The 19,937-nt window shown below is 36.5% G+C and overlaps 1 protein-coding gene across 7 annotated transcripts in view; it reads right to left on the bottom strand.

Moving 5' to 3' along the window:
• DMXL2 (Dmx like 2) overlaps positions 1–19,937 on the bottom strand; it is a 161,557-nt gene that overhangs the window by 23,240 nt on the left and 118,380 nt on the right. For 4 of the 7 annotated variants that reach the window (XM_082847059.1, XM_082847058.1, XM_082847056.1 and 1 more), the window contains 7 exons: positions 19,639–19,736; positions 19,044–19,209; positions 17,451–17,715; positions 5,690–6,768; positions 5,092–5,283; positions 3,030–3,106; positions 1,136–1,263 (listed from right to left, as the gene is read on the bottom strand). In XM_082847059.1, the coding sequence (XP_082703185.1) occupies positions 1,136–1,263; positions 3,030–3,106; positions 5,092–5,283; positions 5,690–6,768; positions 17,451–17,715; positions 19,044–19,209; positions 19,639–19,736 (2,005 nt within the window). Of the gene's footprint in view, positions 1–1,135; positions 1,267–3,029; positions 3,107–5,091; positions 5,284–5,689; positions 6,769–17,450; positions 17,716–19,043; positions 19,210–19,638; positions 19,737–19,937 lie in introns of all 7 variants that reach the window. The other 3 variants (XM_082847057.1, XM_082847055.1, XM_082847053.1) reach the window with 1 other exon arrangement.

The raw sequence follows: 19,937 nt of genomic DNA on the forward strand, positions 1-19,937 counted from the left end.
TGAGAGACAAAGAAAGAAGGAGGAATACGTATTAGAGGAGATTCACGAGACAATACAACTAAATGTTACATGGAAGACCTTAGTGGGACAACAGGTGAAACTGTCAAAAAATCTATAGATTAGAGAGCGGTATTGTATCAATATTAAGATGCTGAATTTGATAACAGTGCTATGGTTATGTACAATAAGAGAATGTCTGTTTTTAGGAAAGATAAACTGATATATTTAGATGTAAAGGGGCATCATGTCTGCAACTTACCCTCAAATATTTCAGAAAAAAGTATATATTCACACGGACACACAATAAGTGAGTGAGAGAGGAGGAGTGAATCACAAAGCAAGTATGGTAAAATGTCACTGTTTGGGGAATCTGGGTGAAGGTTACACAAGAATTGTTTGTACCATTTTTGAAACTTTTGTTAAGTCTGAAATTATTTCAATAAAATATCAAAACGACAACAATATGTTTTGAGAAACTTATGCATAAATGTATTTTAAATACACACTTGGAGTCCGTCACTTCCTTCTACTGCCACTCTTCACAATGATCATTAACATGTAACCACAGAGTTATAAAGCAAGTAGAGCAAAAATTAAATGACGTGGCAGACGAGGAAAGTACATTAAGAGAGTGGAGAAGGTTTGAAATAACTGTTATGGAGAATGAGAAAGAGCCAACCGGAGGAAGAGGACTGGCAGACACCATAATATATGTGCCACAGAATGGTCACTCCTTTCCTAACATACATCTACACTCTTGAGAATAACTGTATTCTGATGTATCTGGGAAAAAAAGCTCTGTGATACTGGCTCTCTAAGATTCAAATTCGGGATGTCTAAGGATAAGAAACATGACGTGCTCACCCTTGCGAAGGATGTTAAACCTTGCTTTTTTATGCTGGTCAACACAGCTGGTTTTTGAAGCCTTAACTTTCTGAGTCTTCAGACAACATTACAGTACTTAAGAATTCCTAATCCATGGCAGAAAACATCATCAAAACCAAACAAATAAAAAACTATTCACCAAATCCACAAACAACAACAATCAGGAAACCAGTTGGTAGCTTTGTAAAAAGGAGTTGCCAAATAGAAGATTAAAAAACAAACAAAAAACACCACTCAGATTCTCTCTCACCAGGCCATTGAGCAGGAGAAGAATTTGGTGTTGCATGTTCTTCAATGCTTTCTGTCCTTAGCCTTCGACGATCACTTAAAAGAAGTCCTTGATAAGCCATTCCTGTAAACTGGTTCCCTTCTGTCTGACTGCTAAAACAAATAGGGTTCAGTTATTTATGGTCTTAATAGAGGTAACAAGCAATTATACCCTATACGTATTTATTTTAGATAACTAAAACAAAACTCTTAAAACTGAGTTCACTGTTCTAATAAAAACTTATTTCAGAAAGTTCTTTAAATTAGTTACAAATATTTATCGATAGCTCTTTAAAACAAAATACCAAATTTTCTATTTAGGCAGATGACATTTAGTCATTAAAACCTTTTCCAAATGCCACCTAGTACTTAAAAATCTTTTCTATATTCACTTATTTGTATTTTTTTAAAAGTCTGCTGTAAGGAGACTACCGAAGGTACTAAGATATATCAGAAACTTTCAGGGCACTATTTTGTTGCATTTCTTAGTTCTGTAAAGTCGTGCAAGCTCAACTCTGAATTAAAACATCAACTAAAATCTGAAGAATCCTATTTTAGAAATACCTAGTCCTAAAGCCAAATGTGCCCAAATATTTACTTCCCTCATCTTTATGGAGTGGGGGAAGTACAAAAGAAGAAAATAAATCTGACTCCCTTGAGAGTCAATCACAGCCTAAAAACTAGAAAATACACATTTAAACAAAATTTATTTGGATTCTTATCTGGCGCCATTTTAAGCAGTGACTGATATCAAACAAGTTGTCTTTGATCATTAAGATGACCACCGGGCTTCCCTGGTGGCGCAGTGGTTGGGAGTCCGCCTGCCAATGCAGGGGACACGGGTTTGTGCCCCGGTCCGGGAGGGTCCCGCATGCCGCGGAGTGGCTGGGCCCGTGAGCCATGGCCGCTGAGACATGCCCGCTGGGCCTGCGCGTCCGGAGCCTGTGCTCCGCAGCAGGAGGGGCCCCAATAGTGAGAGGCCCGCGCACCGCAAAGGAAAAAAAAAAAAAAAAAGATGACCACAGTCAACCAAACAAACTCTTTTTCACTTATTTACATTTTTAAGTTTTTGTGGTTACTTAGACATGGCCTTATTAGGCTAACATCAGAGAACAGGCCATTTTGAGAGAGTAATTCCCTATGCAATAACAAATCTTCCCACAAGAGGCTGCTGAATTTATAAGAAAAAAATCTAGATATATGCGTAATATAAATTTAATGTGATTCTATTTATATTACAAACTTTTCATTTATTAATATAATCCATTTAAATCTAGGTCATCTTTCCAAGTGATTCAATTTCTTACTACTTATACTGCCCTAGTCATTAAAATACAGAGTATACACTGATGAAGGCAATTAGACATTTAACAAAAATTCAAACCATTACATCTATTGATATCACTTCTAAAGACATACAGAAATGGGTAAGTAAAATAGATTTTAATAGTTCAATGATAGGAATGTACTTTCTCATTTTTCAAAAGTTCTTCCTCTTTCAACTGAAAACCAAACAAACAGAAACCAATCTAACACTAAAAGGAATAGTTGCTAAGGGGGAAAAAAATAAGAAAACTTCATATCATAAATTACTTTGGATAGTGAACACTCTTTTTTTTGAAAACAAAAAAAAAAAGATGGTGATGATAATTTTCCTTTACTATTTGTCATTTTCTATATGTCTCTGTTGTTACTAGGTAATAGCTAAACTAAACAAATAATTATTTTATTTCCCATTCTCATCTATTAAAGTACACATGGTGGTCATATTTGAGGATTTTTCAGTCCCTAGGAAGCAGAACTTTAATATAACTCTGGAACAGTTTAATGCTTTTGCTGTATTAATACTATTTAGGTACTTTTTTTTTTTTTTTTACCTGTAGCTATGACTGTCACATAATGCTTGGTAAATTGATGCAGAAAGTGATGCTGCTAGTGAATGAAGTGTGTGCACCTAAAACCAAAACAGCCACAATTACATTTTGTACTAACATTTCTACACAACAGTAGTATGTTAAAAATCAGAAAATACCCAGGAAACTAGCAATATCGTAAATAAAACTAGGTCTTACATGAGACTACTAACTCTACCTTAAAGCTTCTAAAATAAAACTCATCCAATTCAATATCCATGCTCACAACAAAGCTAACTGGTTCATATGCATCTTTATCAAATATGTATTACCGTGAGCCTGCCACTCAGCAGGCCCTAAGCAAAGTGCCAACGTTCACATTGCGGGGACTGTGTCCTAGCCTGCTAATGAATAGCCTAAGTAGTAATACTCCAAAAAAGCAGAACCAAAATAAGCTTAGAATTTTTAGAGCTTTTATTTAAAGTTGCCTTATGAAAACTTCTCCTTGATGAAACTAAAAACTTGATCTTATCAGTAAGAATGAATTAAATGTTTAGGAAGTATATCAATCACTGTCTGAAATGCTTAATTTTCCAGAAAGCAAGTAATCCACTTAGTACTTAGAAGTAATGCAGTCTTAGAATTTTAAATTTTGAAAGTTTAAAAATTATCAATATAATATAAAAACCACATCCTACAATGCCACACTGAATCAGCATTTTGAGACTCACACAATCTTAAAATTTGAAGGGATCTTAGAAATAGTTTCATACTTTTTGAAAGCTTATCCAAATTTCTAGGAACTAGAAATGTTTACTTAGAGCCTATATGCATTGAATGCATTTTCTGCATTTCCATATTCACCTATCAAATAATTTAAGTAATCTCTGCTAAAATACTGATACAGATTAATTCATGCTATGGATTAGAAGTCTCTAATAGGATGATATGACCAGTAAACCTTGGGTCCTTCAGAAGAATGTACTACCAGAGATTGAATGTGCCTTTCAAACAAAAAAATTAAAAATAAAAATATTGGGGACCTGAAATGACATCAGCCACTGGAATTGGAAAAAGTACAGTACAAATACACTTAGGCTAGCACAGTGGAAGTCTGATCATCTCTCCAGATCCTGCCACACTCCCTACTGTTTCTTAGAATCTATCCATTTTTAAGTTTTCACCATAGGATATAGTTTTAATTTGGGGTAGTAACTCTGCCAAAACTCTAATTGCCCCAAACTATTCCACAGCCTCCAACAAAACACAGTCATCAGGGAGACAGTAATGAGGGTACTTTCTCTGGGACTATTTCTAGTCAATCATGGTTCTCTCAAAGATTCCCTCCTGCACTTATATTTTCATAATATCCTGGCATCTAAGCAAACAGTTATAAATATTTCTACTTAATGATTCATTTAAAGGAGATGGAGAATCCAAAGGAGTATCTGGCAAGAATACTGTCTAGAAAATGAATTTTATTACCAAAAAAGTATTTGCCTGTCTTAAAGGAAGATAATAACTTTTCCACAAGTAAGAAGAAACTATCATATTAATTTCAGGTATACAGCACAGTGGTTCAATATTTTTATAGATTATCCTCCCCTTTAAAGTTATTACAAAATAATGGCTCTATTTCCCTGAGCTGTACAATATATCCTTGTTGCTTGTCTATTTTATGCTTAGTAGTTTGTATCTCTTAACTTCCCTACCCACACACACACACACTTTGGTAACCACTGGTTTGTTCTCTATGTCTGGGAGTCTGTTTCTGTTTTGTTATATACAGTCATTTGTTTCATTTTTTAGATTCCACATCTAAGTGATAACATATGGTATTTTTCTTTCTGTCCGACTTACTTCACTTAGCTTAAACTCCATCCAAGCTGTGGCAAATGGGAGAATTTCAAGAATGCTTACTTTCAAATTACATTCATTGGACAAATGGTCTTGAACTAGTCCAACTGAGAAGGTAGCAGATAAGAGTACTGTAAAATATTTCTTCTAAGTTCAAATTGGAAGACAAGTATAACACATTTACCTTCTCAGTATGTACAATACCAAATGATCATAAACTCTGCATTACCTTCACATCTTCAATACTGGGATGAGGTGGTGTTTTCATCTGAACAATAGTGTAAAGTATATCGTGGATGTGATTATTTAAGTACAATACAGGATTAGCTATGACTGTTTTTGTTGAAGCAATACTTGCTGAAAGCAGAGGTAGGGTGGTAGGCAGTGGTAGTGGAGACTGGAGCTGCTTCACTGTAGTTTCCTGTGAGTGACAGGAGATTAGTTTTTCCGTAGTTAAAATGAAGGACAAAAAAAGTAATTAATAGGTATATGATAAAAATACTGGCAGTAAACATCTGAGTAAAAGCAATATGTTAATGTGCTTGCTCACTTATTCTACAAAACCTGATTGCATACCAGGTCCTATGCTTAGATGCGGAAGATGTAAAGATGAGTTTGACACAGCTGTGCTCTCAAGCTTTTAGCCTACTCCTAATTACCAAAACTTTTGTCTAAAAAGACCCATGCAGAGTGTAAATATGTGCCTCCTATGAATAGAGGAGCTAATCACATTAACATTGACCAGTAAAAAGAGCTTTACAACTATAAATGAAAGTTACTGAAATTATTAAAATAACCAAGATTGAAAACAAAAGTAAAGTCAGTACCTGCTGTGATTCTTGTAGCAAAAATTTGAGTTCCATCCTTACTGAGGCCAGACCACCACCTTGGGCCCCATGAAGGCTACAGTAACTAAGAAACACTCTGAGGAGATCTTGGTTCTTCTGCAACCACAACTTCCGTCTTTCCGCATGCTCTCGTTTAGCCTGTAGTCTCCGTCTTTCTATTTGGTGCCACTCATAGGAACCAATACCTGGTTTGTCCACCATTTCTTCCTGATGCAGAATATCACTCTCTACTGTGGAATACATTTTACTGGCATATTCTTTAATAACTGATTCATGATTACATATCTCATGCAAGGCAGCAATTTCCTTTTCAAGCCAGTTATAGAGTTGAAATCTGAGTTTTCCACCATCTACTTCATAACCTGTAGCCAATGTTCTTAGTTCAGTCATAAGGATCTTTAAACAAGCTCTGAATTTTAGTTGTTCAGCAATCACATCAACTTCAGAATCACCTTCAAGGCAATCCTCTTCCTGAGGAGTCAATAACACATTAGGGTCTGGGGCTTCCCGATCTTCTTGTCTATCTTTTTCCCTGACATCTGTACTTTTCATTACTAAACCGACAGCATCTTCTTCCTCTTCTTCCAAGGCACCATCGTGCTCTTCACCCCAATCAAGAGTAAGAGGTTCCTCTTCAACTTTTACTATTGGCTGACTCCAGTCAATCTGTGATGAAGTTACGTTTGACCAATCAATTCCAGAACTTCTGTCACCATCACTCAGAGTTTTTGATTCTGAAGGTACATCATCCGTCTTTTTAGAAATGAAGTCAGGCTGATCTTTTTCTGAAGGTAAGGCAGACACTTTGGTAACTTTTGGAATTTTGGAGAGTACCTCCAAGGCTAAAACAGGACATCCAACTTTAAAATGAGCATTTGCTGTAGTAAAGAATAATTTTCTTTCTATGAGATTAATTTTATCAACAAAGTTCTTCTCCGTTTTGAGACCTAAGGTTGCCAAAGTTCCTTCAGGGGAGGCAAGGTTTCTTCGAATAAGCAAAGGATGAGTTCGAAGGTAGTTGTAGAAACTAAACACCACTGGGTTACAAGATTTGATAACTATAGAAATCAAACAGATACAATCACAAGGTATTATGTTAACTTGTAATTATATTACAAAAGAATAAAATATGTCAGCATTTCCTCAAAATAAAGGACACTTAAATATTAACCTAGGATTAGTTAAACTACGATATACCCACAAAACACAGCTAAAATAAAAAGAATTTCCCTATTTTGTTATGGAGTGATATCCAGAATATATTAAGTAAAAGATACTAAACTACCTTTTATCTAAGAAAGTAAAGAGGGAACACATACACACATTCTCACACACACACACACACACACACACACACGTACACTTGTATTTTTTTAAATGGAAGGAGAACACACAATTTGTTTTTCAATTGGTCCCCTAAAAAAGGGAGGCAAGAACAGGGTAGAGAGACGAGGAAAGAAGCTAGATTTCTCTGAAAATACCTTGATTTTATTGTTTTTATTTAAAAACCACTTCAACATTTTATATAATTCTAAAAGAAAATTAATTTTTAAAAATTCACAATAAAAGCAAAAGCAAAATTAAACAAATTATTCTTTGTATCAAGTTGGTAGCATAACCACAAGAGAGGAACTATAAAGTGACTTAAAAATAAGTAATTTAAAAAAAATAAGTAATTTGACTGAACATCCTTAGTGGGATATATTATCAAAACAAAAAGAACTGCAAAGAGGGAGACCTTCAGGATGGTGGAGGAGTAAGACGTGGAGATCACCTTCTTCCCCACAAATACATCAAAAATACATGTGCATGTGGAACAACTCCTACAGAACACCTACTGAACGCTGGCAGAACACCTCAGACCTCCCAAAAGGCAAGAAACTCCCCCATGTACCTGCGAAGGGCAAAAGAAAAAAGAGAGACAAAAGAATAGGGACGGGACCTGCACCAGTGGGAGGGAACCGTGAAGGAGGAAAGGTTCCCACACACTAGGAAGCCCCTTCTCGGGCGGAGACTGTGGGTGGCAGAGGGGGGAAGCTTCGGAGCCACGGAGGAGAGCACAGCAACAGGGCTGCAGAGGGCAAAGCGGACAGATTCCCGCACAAATGATCGGTGCCGACCAGCACTCACCAGCCCGAGAGGCTTCTTTGCTCACCCGCCGGGGCGGGCGGGGGCTGGGACCTGAGGCTCGGGCTTGGGAGGTCAGATCCCAGGGAGAGGACTGGGGTTGTCTGAAAGGGGCTAGTGCGCCACAGCTAGCCGGGATGGAGTCCGGGGAAAAGTCTGGAACTGCCTAAGAGTTAAGAGACCACTGTTCTGGGGTGTGCGAGGAGAGGGGATTCAGAGCACTGCCTGAACGAGCTCCAGAGATGGGCACGAGCCGCAGCTATCAGCGCAGACCCCAGAGACGGGCATGAGACGCTAATGCTACTTCTGCAGCCACCAAGAAACCTGTGTGCAAGCACAGGTCACTCTCCACACCTCCCCTTCCGGGAGCCTGTGCAGCCCGCCACTGCCAGGGTCCCGTGACCCAGGGACAACTTCCCTGGGAGAACACATGGGGAGCCTCTCAGGCCGGTGCAATGTCACGCTGGCCTCTGCCGCCACAGGCTCGCCCCACATCCGTACCCCTCCCTCACCCCGGCCTGAGTGAGCCAGTACCCCCTAATCAGCTGCTACTTTAACCCCGTCCTGTCTGAGGAAAGAACAGACACCCTCAGGGGACCTCCACGCAGAGGCGGGGCCAAATCCAAAGCTGAACCGCAGGAGCTGAGCGAACAAAGAAGAGAAAGGGAAATCTCTCCCAGCAGCCTCAGGAACAGCAGATTGTATCTCCACAGTCAACTCGATGTACCCTGCATCTGTGGAATACCTGAACAGCCAACGAATCATCCCAAAATTGAGGTGGTGGATGCTGGGAGCAACTGTAGATTTGGGGTTTGCTTTCTGCATCTAATTTGTTCCTGGCTTTATGTTTATCTTAGTTTAGTATTTAGAGTTGATTATCATTGGTAGCTTTATTGATTTGATTGCTCTCATCCTCCTTTTTTTCTTTTATATATATAGATTTTTTTTTCCTTCTTCTCTTTTTGTGAGTGTGTATGTGTATGCTTCTTCGTATGATTTTGTCTGTACAGCTTTGCTTTTACCATTTGTCCTAGGGTTCTGTCTATCCATTTTTTGTTTGGGGGGTTTTTTTAGTATAGTTTTTAGCACTTGCTATCACTGGTGGATTTGTTTTTTTGGTTTGCTTGCTCTATTCTTTCTTTCTTTTATTATTACTTTTTAATTTTTTAATAATTATTTTTTATTTTAATAACTTTATATTATTTTATTTTATTTTTCTTTCTCTGTTTCATTTTTTCTCCCTTTTCTTCTGAGCCGTGTGGGTGACAGGGTATTCGTGCTCCGGCCAGGTGTCACGCCTATGCCTCTGAGGTGGGAGACCTGAGTTCAGGACACTGGTCCACCACAGACCTCCTGGCTCCATGTAATATCAAATGCAAAAGCTCTTCCAGAGATCTCCATCGCAACGCTAAGACCCAGCTCCACTCAATGACCAGCAAGTTACAGTGCTTGACATCCTATGCCAAACAGCTAGCAAGACAGTAACACAAACCCAGCCATTAGCAGAGAGGCTGCCTAAAATCATAGTAAGGTCACAGACACACCAAAACACACCCAACGGACGCAGTCCTGCACACCAGAAAGACAAGATCCAGCCTCAGCCACCAAAACACAGGCACAAGTCCCCTCCACCAAGAAGCCTACACAACCCACTGAACCAACCCTAGCCACTGGGGGCAGACACCAAAAACAACGGGAAGCATGAACCTGCAGCCTGCGAAAACAAGACCTCAAACACAGTAAGTTAAGCAAAATGAGAAGACAGAAACACACAGCAGATGAAGGAACAAGGTAATAAACCCACCAGACCAAACAAATGAAGAAGAAACAGGCAGTCTACCTGAAAAAGAATTCAGAATAATGAGAGTAAAGATGATCCAAAATCTTGGAAATAGAATGGAGAAAATACAAGGAATGTTTAACAAGGACCTAGAAGAACTAAAGAGCAAACAAACAGTGATGAACAACACAATAAGTGAAATTAAAAACTCTCTAGAAGGAATCAATAGCAGAATAACTGAGGCACAAGAACGGATAAGTGACCTGGAAGATAAAATAGTGGAAATAACTACTGCAGAGCAGAATAAAGAAAAACAAATGAAAAGAACTGAGGACAGTCTCAGAGACCTCTGGGACAACATTAAACACACCAACATTCGAATTATAGGGGTCCCAGAAGAAGAGAAAAAGTAAAGGACTGAGAAAACATTTGAAGAGATTATAGTTGAAAACTTCCCTCATATGGGAAAGGAAATAGTCAATCAAGTCCAGGAAGCACAGAGAGTCCCATACAGGATAAATCCAAGGAGAAACATGCCAAGACACATATTAATCAAACTATCAAAAATGAAGTACAAAGAAAAAATATTAAAAGCAACAAGGGAAAAACAACATATAACATACAAGAGAATCCCCATAAGGTTAACAGCTGATCTTTCAGCAGAAACTCTGCAAGCCAGAAAGGAGTGGCAGGACATATTTACAGTGATGAAACGGAAAAACCTACAAGCAAGATTACCCTACCTAGCAAGGATCTCATTCAGATTCAATGGAGAAATTAAAAACGTTACAGACAAGCAAAACCTAAGAGAATTCAGCACCACCAAACCAGCTTTACAACAAATGCTAAAGGAACTTTTCTAAGCAGGAAACACAAAAGAAGGAAAAGACCTACAATAACAAACCCAAAACAATTAGGAAAACGGTAATAGAAACACACATATTGATAATTACCTCAAATGTAAATGGATTAAATGCTCCAACCAAAAGACAAAGACTGGCTGAATGGAAACAAAAACAAGACCCATGTACATGCTGTCAAAGAAAGACCCACTTCAGACCTAGGGACACATACAGACTGAAAGTGAGGGGACAGAAAAGAGATAGTCCATGCAAATGGAAATCAAAAGAAAGCTGGAGTAGCAATTCTCATATCAGACAAAATAGACTTTAAACCAAAGACTATTACAAGAGACAAAGAAGGACACTACATATGATCAAGGGGTCAACCCAAGAAGAAGATATAACAATTGTAAACATTTATGCACCCAACACAGGAGCACCTCAATACATAAGGCAAATACTAACAGCCATAAAAGGGGAAATCAACAGTAACACAATCATAGTAGGGGACTTTAACACCCCACTTTCACCAATGGACAGATCATCCAAAATGAAAATAAACAAGGAAACACAAGCTTTAAACAATACATTAAACAAGATGGACTTAATTGATATTTATAGGACATTCCATCCAAAAATAACAGAATACACATTCTTCCAAAGTGCTCATGGAACATTCTCCAGGATAGATAATATCCTGGGTCACAAATCAAGCCTTGGTAAATATAAGGAAACTGAAATCTTATCAACTATCTTTTCCAACCACAATGTTATGAGACTAGATATCAATTACAGGAAAAAAATCTGTAAAAAATAAAAACACATGGAAGCTAAACAATACACTACTTAATAACCAAGAGATCACTAAGGAAATCAAAAAATTCTTAGAAACAAATGACAATGAAAACTCAAAGACCTAAAACCTATGGGATGCAGCAAAAGCATTTCTAATAGGGAAGTTTATAGTAATACAATCCTACCTTAAGAAACAGAAACATCTAATACAAACAACCTAACCTACACCTAAAGAAATTAGAGAAAGAAGAAAAAAAAAACCCCAAAGTTAGCAGAAGGAAAGAAATCATAAAGATCAGATCAGAAATAAATGAAAAAAAAATGAAGGAAATGACAGCCAAGATCAATAAAACTAAAAGCTGGTTCTTTGAGAAGACAAAAAAAATTGATAAACCATTAGCCAGATTCATCAAGAAAAAAAGGAAGACTCAAATCAACAGAATTAGAAATGAAAAAGGAGAAGTAACAAGTGACACTGCAGAAATACAAAGCATCATGAGAGATTACTACAAGCAACTGTATGCCAATAAATGGACAACCTGGAAGAAATGAACAAATTCTTAGAAATGCACAACCTTCTGTGACTGAACCAGGAAGAAATAGGAAATATGAACAGACCAATCACAAGCACTGAAATTGAAACTGTGATTAAAAATCTTCCAACAAACAAAAGCCCAGGACCAGATGGCTTCACAGGCGAATTCTATCAAACATTTAGAGAAGAGCTAACACCTATCCTTCTCAAACTCTTCCAGATTATAGCAGAGGGAGGAACACTCCCAAACTCACTCTACAAGGCCACCATCACCCTGATTGCAAAAGCAGACAACGATGTCACAAAGAAAGAAAACTACAGACCAATATTACTGATGAACACAGATGCAAAAATCCTCAACAAAATACTAGGAAATAGAATCCAATAGCACATTAAAAGGATCATACACCATGAACAAGTGGGGTTTATCCCAGGAATGCAAGGATTCTTCAATATACGCAAATCAATCAACGTGATACACCATATTAACAAATTGAAGGAGAAAAACCATATCATCATCTCAATAGATGCAGAGAAAACTTTCGACAAAATTCAACACCTATTTATGATAAAAACCCTGCAGAAAGTAGGCATAGAGGGAACTTTCCTCAACATAATAAAGGTCATATATGACAAACCCACAGCCAACCTCGTGCTCAATGGTGAAAAACTGAAACCATTTCCACTAAGATCAGGAACAAGACAAGATTGCCCACTCTCACCACTCTTATTCAACATAGTTTTGGAAGTTTTAGCCACAGCAATCAGAGAAGAAAAGGAAATAAAAGGAATCCAAATCGGAAAAGAAGAAGTAAAGCTGTCACTGTTTGCAGTTGACATGATACTATACATAGAGAATCCTAAAGATGCTACCAGAAAACTACTAGAGCTAATCAATGAATTTGGTAAAGTAGCAGGATACAAAATTAATGCACAGAAATCTCTGGCATTCCTATACACTAATGATGAAAAATCTGAAAGTGAAATTAAGAAAACACTCCCATTTACCATTGCAACAAACAGAATAAAATATCTAGGAATAAACCTACCTAAGGAGACAAAAGACCTGTATGCAGAAAATTATAAGACACTGATGAAAGAAATTAAAGATGATACAAATAGATGGAGAGATATACCATGTTCTTGGATTGGAAGAATCAACATTGTGAAAATGACTCTACTACCCAAAGCAATCTACAGATTCAATGCAATCCCTATCAAAGTACCACTGGCATTTTTCACAGAACTACAACAAAAAATTTCACAATTTGTATGGAAACACAAAAGACCCCGAATAGCCAAAGCAATCTTGAGAACGAAATACGGAGCTGGAGGAATCAGGCTCCCTGACTTCAGACTATACTACAAAGCTACAGTAATCAAGACAGTATGGTACTGGCACAAAAACAGAAAGATAGATCAATGGAACAGGATACAAAGCCCAGAGATAAACCCATGCACATATGGTCACCTTATCTTTGATAAAAGAGGCAGGAATGTACAGTGGAGAAAGGACAGCCTCTTCAATAAGTGGTGCTGGGAAAACAGGACAGGTACATGTAAAAGTATGAGATTAGAACACTCCCTAACATCATATACAAAAGTAAGCTCAAAATGGATTAAAGACGTAAATGTAAGGCCAGGCACCATCAAACTCTTAGAGGAAAACATAGGCAGAACATGCTATGACATAAATCACAGCAAGATCCTTTTTGACCCACCTCCTAGAGAAATGGAAATAAAAACAAAAATAAACAAATGGGACCTAATGAAACTTAAAAGCTTTTGCACAGGGCTTCCCTGGTGGCACAGTGGTTGAGGGCCCACCTGCTGATGCAGGGGACGCGGGTTCGTGCCCCGGTCTGGGAGGATCCCAAATGCCGTGGATGGGCTGGGCCTGTGAGCCATGGCTGCTGAGCCTGTGCGTCCGCAGCCTGTGCTCTGCAACGGGAGAGGCCACAGCAGTGAGAGGCCTGCGTACCACAAAAAAAAAAAAAAAAAGCTTTTGCACAGCAAAGGAAACCATAAACAAGACCAAAAGAAAACCCTCAGAATGGGAGAAAATATTTGCAAATGAAGCAACTGACAAAGGATTAATCTCCAAAATTTACAAGTAGCTCACACAGCTCAATAACAAAAAAACAAACAATCCAATCCAAAAATGGGCAGAAGACCAAAATAGACATTTCTCCAAAGAAGATATACAGATTGCCAACAAACACATGAAAGAATGCTCAACATCATTAATCATTAGAGAAATGTAAATCAAAACTACAATGAGATATCATCTCAAACCGGTCAGAATGGCCATCATCAAAAAATCTAGACACGATAAATGCTGGAGAAGTTGTGGAGAAAAGGGAACCCTCTTGCACTGTTGGTGGGAATGTGAATTGGTATAGCCACTATGGAGAACAGTATGGAGGTTCCTTAAAAAACTACAAATAGAACTACCATACGACCCAGCAATCCCACTACTGGGCATATACCCTGAGAAAACCATAATTCAAAAAGAGTCATGTACCAAAATGTTCATTGCAGCTCTATTTACAATAGCCAGGAGATGGAAGCAACCTAAGTGTCCATCATCAGATGAAGGGATAAAGAAGATGTGGCACATATATACAATGGAATATTACTCAGCCATAAAAAGAAACGAAATTGAGTTATTTGTAGTGAGGTGGATGGACCTAGAGTCTGTCATACAGAGTGAAGTAAGTCAGAAAGAAAAAGACAAATACCATATGCTAACACATATATATGGAACCTAAGAAAAAAAATGTCATGAAGAACCTAGGGGTAAGACGGGAATAAAGACACAGACCTACTAGAGAATGGACTTGAGGATATGGGGAGGGGAATGGTAAGCTGTGACAAAGTGAGAGAGTGGCATGGACATATGTACACTACCAAACGTAAAATAGATAGCTAGTGGGAAGCAGCCGCACAGCACAGGGAGATCAGCTCGGTGCTTTGTGACCACCTAGAGGGGTGGGATGGGGGGGTTGGAGGGAGGGAGACGTAAGAGGGAAGAGATATGGAAACATATGTATATGTATAACTGATTCACTTTGTTATAAAGCAGAAACTAACACACCATTGTAAAGCAATTATATTCCAATAAAGATGTTAAAAAAAAAAAAGGAACTACAGGACAAACAATCCGACTTCTTTAACAAATAAACTGGGGGAGGGGGAGAGAGGTAACTAAATATGGATCAAAACAGACATAACAGTCACCTCAGCCAATCACAATATATAGGCATCATATGGATCTTGTTTCAAATTAATCAACTGTATAAGATTTTGAGAGAACCAGGGAAATTTGAAGACTGAGTATTTAATTACTAATAAAATTGTTATGTGTTATAACAATGACATGTGTTATTGTTTTTTAAAGAGTCCTTAGTTTTTAGAGATGCATGTTGCAATATTCACAGATGAAATGATCTATTGTGTTTGCTTCAAAATGAATCTATACAGTATTGAGAATGGGAGGGTGTGGGAAGGATGGGAATATATATATGGCTCGAGGTTGGTTATGAGTTGATAACTACTGAAACTGGATGATAGAGTCAGAGACTTTCATTATATCATTCACTCTTTTATGTATACATAAAATTTTCCCCAATAACAACCTTTTAAAAGTTAACCTGGAAAAGATTAAGAAATAAACAAAATCTTCCTTCTGTAAAAATGTGTACATTTTATTAAAATTACCTGGGTAGGTCAGATATTTTTCTTCTAAAGGTTTTATTTCCTTTCCTTTAAATAAATTAAAAAATATTTACAGTAGTCCCTCCTTATCTGCAGTTTTGCTTTCCATGGATTCAGTTACCTGAGGTCAACTGAGGTTCAAAAATATTAAATGGAAACTTTCAGAAATAAACAATTTATAAGTTTTAAATTGCGAGTGCTTCTGAGTAGCACGACAAAAATCTCGCTCCATCCTGTCCAGAGTATTCCACCCATTAGTCATTTAGTAGCCACCTGGATTATCAGATCCACTGTCACGGCACCACAGTGCTTGTGTTCAAGTCACCCTCATTTTATAATACTTAATAACGGCCCCACGTGCAAAAGTAGTGATGCTGGCAGTTCATCTATGCCAAAGAGAAGCATAAGTGCTTCCTTTAAGTGAAAATTTGAAAGTTCTCTCTTTAATAAGGAAAGTAAAAAAATTTGTAAGCTGAGGGTACTAAGATCTAAGGTCAGAATGAATCATCTGTCTCTGAAATTGTGAAGCAGGAAAAAGAAATTCATGCTAGTTTTTCTGTCACACCTCAAACTTCAAAAGTTATGGGCACAGTGCATGGTAAGTGCTTAGTTAAGATGGAAAAGGCAATAAATTTGTATGATAAGATTCTGAGTGAGAGAAACAACGTCTTTCATTACAGCGTATTGTTATAATTGTTCTATTTTATTTTATTATTAGTCACCGTTGTTAATCCCTTACTGTGCCTAATTTATAAATTAAACTTTATCATACATATATATATATATATTTAAAAAACATAGTTTATATAGGATTTGGTACTACCCACAATTTCAGTCATCCACTGGGAGTCTTGGAACATAATCCCTGTGGATAAGGGGGTACTGTGTATTAAAATATTATATTTCTTTTTTGTAAAGAAGTAAAAATTGAGCCTGAATCTCTTTATTCATGTAAGCTCTTTTAATGTTTAAAAATAATATGTAATAAAAATAAAAGGCTAGAAAATTATAACTATGGAAAGTACAAAATGAAAAGTAAAAGCTTGTATCTCCCCACTCCTATTCCCAAAAGATAACCAGTGCCGGTAGTTTCTTGTGATTTGTTCCAAAACACAAAAAATGGAGAGGAAGTGGGAACCAGACACAGTACGTGTGTGCACACACGTGTGTATATATACGACATATATACATAAAGTGCAACAAGAACCATATTGTTCTATATCTTAGTTTTTCACTTAATAATACAGCACGTATTAACACATCACTCTACCCCATTTTTAATAGCACATTGTTTCTATAGTATGGATATATTATAATTTATGTAACTATTGTATTGATGAATATTTAAAATGTTCCATTTTCTAAATTATTGCAAACAATCCTGCTAGATACCTTCCAAATGATTTTAAAAATCTAAATTATTTGGTATAACTAAGAGTAAAGAAAGTTCGCCACACAAGAATAAAGTTTTTCTAGGCCCATACGCTAAACCAACATGTGTAACAGCCAAAATTTACACTGTTTTAGGAAACCGGCTATTATGATACATAGAAAGAGCTGTGTGATGTGGAAACATTCTGTATGCTTCAGTCTAATATATATGAAATTAGAATAGTATGGTAATCTTATATGCCTTGATATATAGCTATGAGAGTAAAAATGTGTGTGAAGTCTTCTTTTACTACTCAAATTATGATAACAAAATGCTAGATTCAATTATAGATAGTAAGTGACTAAACCTTTAGCCGCACAAGAAATTTTGATACTAATTTCTCAAAGTTGAAAAGTAAATCTGGTAATGATCGGTTGTGTGTGTGTGGGGTGTGTGTGTGTGTGTGTGTGTGTGTGTGTGTGTGTGTGTGTGTGTGTATTATCTAAGTGAACATCAGTTCAGAAACTGTCTTCTTTTAAAAAAGAAAAGGAGAAATCCACAAAATGTTCTACCTTGACGTTCATCATCCTCCTTTGGTGTTTGTTCCAATAACGTGTCCAAGGCTCGGGCATAATCTTTCATTACCCAGTACGCAAGACTACGTAAGAAAGGATCAGGATGTAATCTTTTGCAATCGAATCCTGAGGCATCCTTTTGGCAACCCAAAATCTTCTGATTTAGGATGGATAGATAAGTGGATGAAGTCTCAAAATCAGATTCATATAAACGGGCAATTACCATGGCTAGCTGGATATCTTCCATTTTTTCAAGACATACCTATAAATTTAAATATTAAGAAATACTTATTTAATGATAATTATTTAGAGATACGAAATATCCAACTGATATCCTGAAACTATCCACTATTTATATTCTCACAGTGGAGGGAAGAGGTCCAGAGGTTGAGACAGTGAAGGGTAGTTATATGCTTGCTTGAAAGGAGATTAAGGAATAGCAGGAAGATTAAGAAACTAGAACTTAGTAGCTTCCAGCCTAGAAAGATCATTTATAAAAAATGCATAAAATGAAGTATATCAACACCATCTCAGACTTAGATCAATTCAAATAACATTCATCTTTAAATTAAATACCACTTATGACATCTGAATTTATATACATCAGTTCCTATTAATTTCCAAATATATTTCCATATAAACATAATTATTACTACTTTAAAAGAATCTTCTACTTACATAGCAAATAACTTAAGAAATAAAGCCACATACTCTATTCTTACTCTGAGTTTATATTCTAAAGTAGCTACTCATCTGAGAATCTGAGGTCATGCAGACAATATGAGCATCTCTCACTCAATCAACATTTCTCTTCTTTGCCCGAGTATCTTCTAGGCTAAGCTTCCCATTTCAAAATTATAAATATTTGTTACTTTAAAAACTCATACATCTGAGATAATTCTGAAAATATGACTAATTCTAAACATAAAGTACTTTCACTTTGTTGGATATTTCCTATTTTTTCTATGATGTATTATTTCCAATTATGTTTTTCCTTCACCTGTTTGGATTATTCACTATAATAATAGGTATCCTAAAAGGAATATCTCATAAACAACAGAAATATTTGTAATTATTCTCTTAACCAGCTACCAAGATTGTGTATCAAAAAATGTGAAGTTTTACCTCTTCCCATTCACCTTCCAATATCTAAGACTATATTTCAAAACAGTATAAACTGCAATCTCAGTTCCTTATCTATGAATTTCATTTAGACGAAAAAGAACTTAAAATATCTGCCTGTCTACACGAAGTAAGGAGATTGTGACCTATACATACTTAAATAGTTCAGAATCACAAGATGGTCAGGAAAAAGATATTCATAAACCATTTTTTCCATACACTTATACTTGAAATACATATACTTATCTTGAAATGCAATATTCTCTACATAAAATTTTTCATTTATGTTTCTACATGTATTTATTTATAATTCCATTATCATTGTGCTACTATTTACGTAAGTAATCTCTGTAGTTATTCTCTACCCTCTATCCTTACAAACATGACCAAACATTACAGTCTCCTCCATGATCTTCCCAGGTTTTCAAGCTCTTACAGGTATTTCATAGCATGTTTTCTTAGTTATACCTCAATGGCATCTTTCAATGAACCAGCTAACAAGAAAAAAGCAGCAGATTGTTCAAAGCGTTGTTTTCCAAGTAAAGAGAAAGCGTTTTTCAAAGCGGCTTTACGCCATCTATCTTCATTAAAGTTGTGGCTGAAAAATGTTGTCATTTTTTCATCATGCTGTGACCTGGGAACCAGAGCACAAACATCAGTGGTTAAACCAAATTTAAAACAGTTTTAATCCTTTACAGAATATATGAAAATAGAAAATCTCAAACATCCATCTAAAAGAACAATAACAACTTTAGTGGTAGGTATTTGTTATTAAGCTTCTCTTCGTTTCTTCTAATAAGGAGAAAACTCAAAATACCTTAAGTATACATGAATAGGAAGCAAGTGCACTCTTTACTTTCCAAAGTGCTTTTATCAACTTATTTTTAACAATATCCCACTCTTTAGGTTAAGTTCAAATGATATTCTATTTGTTTTGCAGATAAAGGAATCAAGGAGCAAAAAAGGAAACTGATTTATCTAAGTACTTTCAAAAGCATTATGTTTCTGAGTCACAGCACAATCTTCATTCCATTAAACCATATTAAGTGTTGAGGAAATTTACCTAAACAGACCCCACACTATTGCTTTCTTCTTCATTGAAAGGTAGAATAATGCAGCATCCAAGGCATCATTGTTCCTTTGAAAAGAAGCTTTGGCAACCTAAACAGTCAATAAAAAGTTATACTGAATTAACTAGTTGATAAACAAATTACAACAATTAATGCTTCCCTACTACTTCCATGGATGACACAAACTATGCAGATGGGAAGAGCTGACTCTATTCCACAATCGCCAGTAGCTTATAATACATGCTCCTAGAAACAACCCTTTGTATACCAGTAATTACAATAAAAATAATAA

The sequence above is a fragment of the Leucopleurus acutus genome, assembly GCF_964270905.1.
Source record: "Leucopleurus acutus genome assembly, chromosome: 1".
Lineage (NCBI taxonomy): Eukaryota > Metazoa > Chordata > Mammalia > Artiodactyla > Delphinidae > Leucopleurus > Leucopleurus acutus.